Source organism: Perkinsus marinus (genome assembly GCF_000006405.1).
Source record: "Perkinsus marinus ATCC 50983 genomic scaffold scf_1104296965964, whole genome shotgun sequence".
Taxonomy (NCBI): Eukaryota; Perkinsozoa; order Perkinsida; family Perkinsidae; genus Perkinsus; species Perkinsus marinus.
In genome coordinates, this window is record NW_003204134.1 from 161709 (window position 1) to 167486 (window position 5778).

Below are 5778 nucleotides of genomic sequence, written 5' to 3' on the forward strand. Positions count from 1 at the left end.
ATCCCATAGGAACAGCGATTTACGACTACAACGCAGGATGGATAATCACATCTTACACTCTGCCTTCCCACAATGCTATGCGCACTACCAGATGAATAGAAGACATCTTCGGTATCCATATTCATCCCTACATACTCTACAATGCACATGCGTTCTCAGCCCACCAACACCAGAGATGAGACCCTCATTGAATGATGATAATCGACATAAGATAGTCTGTGGTGAGCTATACCTGTAGCCTTACCCACATCATGTATATGTAGGTAAGCATACACCATCGAATGTGGTGACTAAGGAGGAGTATGAGCAAAAAGCAGCATGTCATCAGAAGCCGACCAGAGGCCCTCAGGTCACTCCTCCCTTGTTGGATATAGTAAGGAGATGTATTTAGGCAAGACTAGGGAATCATAGAGTGCGACGGAGTGTAAGTGTAGACCAACTACACTGTGAATCAGCCACCTTCGCCCACTGTAAAACAGCTAGCACTTATGCGATGGATAGAGAAACCAGTGCTATCGGGAGACAACTGGGTGAGAATACGCTCCATATGGGGATTCACCTTGGATAGTAGGTAAACAGCAAGGGTATCATAGCTGCAATAGACTGGAATGTTCCGACTTCGGTATCACCCGGTACAACAATCACTTCTCGAAGATGGTAAGTCACTATCATGGTGCTCTATGATATCGACAGTTTTCAGGATAAGCTTACTCGCTGTGACCCCTATTATATGCAACCCAGGCTAACTATAACCAACAGCAGTGTCAAGTAGGAGAGGGTAGTCGTCAGGCCCTGCTTAGACCGGTAACGAGGCTTCTAGGTATAATATACTCAATAACGAGAGGAGGCATTTCTCATACTGATCATTACCGCTTCCGATCATTCAGTGGCAGTATACGACTCTCATGCTCCCACATTCCTCCTGCAATGATCCTTGCTGTATGCTCATCGATGTTCTTGGATCATGATGATGTTACTGTTGTCAATGGAGCAGCCCGGGTTAGGTGGTACATGCTGTTCCTTAGCTATGTCCGAGATTTATGCGTCCGCCCAGTACCAGGAATTATCATCAGATCGGGAAGAGCAATACCCGACTATATGTATCCTATCCCCCTCCCTTGTACGTGTGGACGTATATCCATCGTCAGGTCAGCAAATGGTCAAACTCTTCCTAACCCCCTGCTGCGCCATAAAAGGAATCCTTCATCCACACCTCAGCAATAATGAGGGGGCCACTGATGCCCTCATTTAAGTTATAATAGCCCAACACTCGATTATGAGATAAGGGACAACAAGAGCTGCAACCTCGATCTCTCCGGTGCTGACAGAGCATGACTATAATACAAATGAGGCAGAGACCAGTCCCCCGCCTAGACCAAGGGGAGATGATCAGATGACACCATCGGTTGGTCTACGCGGTCAATGCCCACTGCCTCCATCCACATTACCAACCACTACTGGTCCATAGGTACAAGTTGCCGGCCATAGACGTCATGATCTGGGTAAGCTTGGATGGCTAATGACGAGAGGTACAGTAGTACTCCATCGTTGGCGACTATTATAGGCCTCTACGGGATATCAACACCGACCATCAGTGATGTTGGATCGGATGATGAATATCTCAACCAAACAGTTGGAGATAATGACGAAGTGAGTGGGAGCATCCAGCGTGTGGTACTATGGTGTACAGGTGTTATCTGGGGCTAGTGGTAATTCTGAGAAACTAGAGCATATGGGTGAGGAGGATAAGATGCGTGTACAGGCTCGGAAGCTGGAACACTAGGAGATTATTGATAATGATTATTATCTACCTATCATGACACAATAACAAACTACTTACAAGACTACGACAACCATTATTGCTGGGGTCAAATGTTGTTATAGCATCGACAATTCAGGCCTCACTCTTCCATTGCATACGACACCCACATCCGACCCACATGTCATTCCATTATGTCAAGTGATGATTCTAAATGATCACAGTCCGGACATGTGATAAGCCTCTCCTCATAAATCTGTGCTTCTACACACCACTGCTGTTTGAGTTCTGTCATAAGTAGCGACAGGAAGTATCTGATAGTGTTATGAGCTTATGTGGTGATAGCAGCAGCAATAGCAGGCTGCTATTGAGCATTAGTGACCGACAATGACTACCGATACACGACGGATATCAGTGAGGGCGGTGAGTGTTGAGAACTCAGAGAGAGATGACCAAGCTAGGGTATTGCAACAACGAGTGAAGGAGCTAAATAAAGCATTGAAGGTAATGGGAGTAGTACCGAGATGAACATATATAGCGTAGTATCAGACACAATACAGGAGGGATAACACCGAGCTGATCGGACGTCTATGGGCTACTCTTAAGGACACTCTTATCTTCAATCATGGATCATTGGGTGCACCAGCTCTCAAGCTACGGCATACAAATGGCAAGAAAAGATCATCATCTATTACGATGGTGTATATGGATTTGCATCGTATCCTCCGTAGTGTGGGAATCCAATTGAGCGAACGTATGGCAAGGTGAGAAGGGACACACTATTTACTGTACCTATTAACTTCTTAGGAGCCTATTCCGGACAGCAAGTAAGGGTGAGAAATGTATGACATTGGAAACCTTCCAAACAGTGATGATAACTATAAACTCTAGTGACCTAGCATTGTAGCATAGGTACTCATAGCCCATACTCTGGGTAACACGATACTAACACCGATGAAGATGCTTGAGCTTAATCGTCGGAGAGCTAAGGCATGGTGTGGAGTATTCATAGAGATTATCTTGAATGGCTGCCCGAGGAACAAGGCATTCTTGGTATCACTACCTCGTGCCGTCATCATCAATGCTGAGATTGATAGGTTCAAACATTCAATGACAAGATAACACAGACCCTCGTCATAAACCAACTTCGACCCATACTGACCCAGAAGGTATATCTACGATTAACCCTACAAGGCTTATGATTCTAGAATACAGATTCTCAAGCAGTCGCATCTCGATCGATTGAATGATGTGCCATGCTGCCTCTCATACTCTACCTTTTCTACCACTTGTGGAGAGCTTGGCATATTCTGCAGGTAATTGTAAGAGGGTGATAGACTGTAGTGATACTACCGCTTTGTAGGCACGAGAAACCTCTACTTCGAGCAATATTTGTACTTGCTCGTGGCTGCAATGCAAGGTGTAGTATCTGTGGAATGAAGAACAGCAGCAGCAACAACAACAACAACAGGAACAGCCCTAGGATGATGGATGTTGAGGAGCAGCACGACATGGTTATAGGCCTACGAGTAGACTTTATGAGGCTTCTAACATGTCTTACGCTATTGACCAGTATTGATACCGACAAAGGTAGTAGTTGGACTATTGCTGACTATAGGATGATGCATCGTAGATGATAAGCTGCGAATGCTGGTTGATATACATGATGATGACGATGATCGGTGCCTCTATGTGAAGCAACTATATGCTCTTGTGAAGAACGCGACGAGCGTGGCTGCCTGTGTAAGGTATATCAATATAGCATGATGATAGTAGTCGTCTTTGAAGGTCCATAGACGATGCGCTGGTGCTGCACTAGAAGGAGGTACTCAAGTCACTGATGGTGGGGACTCTGTTATTGCCGAAGTCGATAGGCAGCAATGCAACAGGGTTTTCGTAAGCAGCAGCAGCAGCATTACGGCTGGCTACAATGGTAAAGAGAACCATCTTGATAGGTGGCACTCATGCGGCACCTCAATCGGACTACACAGACGGACTTCTTCTCGCTAGAGGGCCGCCAGCAGTGCTTGGATGGACTACCTTATAATACATATGCCTTGGTGAACAGTGAAGAACTCCTCAGAGGTTTGAAGCAAGCCACAGATGATGATCATACACTCAGTTTACTAGATCACCTTATACCAGGTAGTAATGTTCACCTACAACTATTACTTCTCGCAGCACTAGCAGGTGCTGTATCAATGCGATGGCTCGTACCCCAGGGTACCCCTCATGCAGCCATAGTAAAAGGGATCAATGAACGACATGCACGGCAGAAGCAACGCAAAACCATGCGACATCGGTGAGGGATTATCACCAACACAACTCTAACTACTACTCCTACTAGTAGGTTGGCAGGATTAGCAAGGCTCAATCGTACCAATGCCTTCAAGCCCGATCTATGCTTCATCCGCAAGGGACTAGAACATCTCGGTCTCATATCGGAGGGGGAGGAGGAGGAGGAGCGTGAGAGCACTAAGAGGCATCCAGGTAGGGTGGCTTATTGTCATTTCCGATATAGTGACGATGTCCTCAGACTCTCCTTCTACCTCGACAACAGACTCGGCAATCGATAGCGATCCGGATTGGTCACAATTCGAGACGGTCTTTCGTGAATCTAAGACGGGAGGTTGTCAGCTGCAGAAGCCTTCTGACAGGTGAGTGGACACATCTCTTCATACAGACTGTAATCATTATCATTAGGCATATTGAGAACGTCCAGAATATGACGAAACGATGGCCAAGTGGAGGGTCCACCAATGTACCGTCAACCCTCTCGACTGGGATGACCACCTTGCGTGATGTGAGCTCAGTAACAGGTCTGCAGATGGTTACCAAACTAGGTATCAATATACAGCTTTGTATCCACCACCTTCCCTTACAGGACGAGATCGACTGGCGCTGATAACAGACAATCGCAGCCACGAGCCTCCTCAGTATTTGACACAAGACGATGATGAGGTTCCCAGCGGAGCTTCCTCAGCGAGAGCGGTATCGAAGGTCCCAGATGGGGGGGAAGCATCAATGCTCCGGCAGGTCCTTAACATGGTACCTCCTCCTGACCACCCTTTCAGCTCGTCTAAGGGACGCCGAGGAGCGGGGCATCGCCTTAGCACAGCCCGATTCCGCTCTGCTTTCTCTACCCAATTAAGCCAGTCGTTGCGGAAACACGAGTAGGTATTCGAGGTCTCCACGTCGAGCGTATCGGGGTATTCATAGGGCTGTTACGGAAGGGAATAAGCAGAATCCACGAAGCCGCAGGAAGAGTGATGTTACCATTTTGATGGACCTGTTGAGGCCTGTACATCACGATGATAAGACACCGGATACTGCTGAGGAGGTTGTGTCTGTAGGAGCGGATGTGGTACGTGCCCCCTTTCTCCTTTGTCGTGACTATCTTGTCAACTGCTAGGTACTCGAATCGGATACACTCCACGTGGAACCTATCCTTGAGGGGCGTAGCCGAATGGGTAGGAGCTTTTACCAGAGAAAGTACTATGTCTATCCATATCCAGATCGTTACAACAGACTTATACAAAGTATCCTGTCCAACCCGAGGAGCGGCAATCCTGCCAATAGGGTCAGAGACTTCATGGACGTCAACGGTAGCAAAATGTAGCCCTCATCTCGATTGGTGTAAATGGGGGCTATGTCAGGCTATAGGGGGAATGCCACATATTTATGCAAAGTGTGTAACATCCGGCATTCAGCCAGCACGGAACATGGACAATGAATTGACTCAATCATCGATGTTATCTCATGTGATCATACTATACATGTTTCGTTCATATACTATCAAGGGAAGGGATACTTTCATTATAAAAATTGAGTGAGGCCGCAGCCGTCGATTACTATGAGAACATTGGTGTATCATATCCCACTCCCAACTCCACATCAACAAAGAGGTTTTTATAATGAAGAGAACTACTTCAATCAATAAGCATCACCAACTATCGAATTAGTCTTTTTCTGTACAACATATTCCCATTGGTTAACGGGGCGACTTAATGCATCAGCAT

General features: G+C 46.5%; 1 protein-coding gene across 1 annotated transcript; it reads left to right on the top strand.

Annotated features, from left to right (window-relative positions):
* Positions 1–3195: 3195 nt before the first annotated feature.
* Positions 3196–4932, top strand: Pmar_PMAR028535 (hypothetical protein; the record flags this gene model as incomplete). The annotated part of the gene is made up of 9 exons (XM_002769392.1): positions 3196–3349; positions 3393–3502; positions 3548–3655; positions 3715–3904; positions 3941–4061; positions 4110–4249; positions 4296–4416; positions 4463–4562; positions 4796–4932. Coding segments are annotated over 9 exons (1181 nt in total), but the record flags the coding sequence as incomplete, so codon positions are not given.
* Positions 4933–5778: the final 846 nt, after the last annotated feature.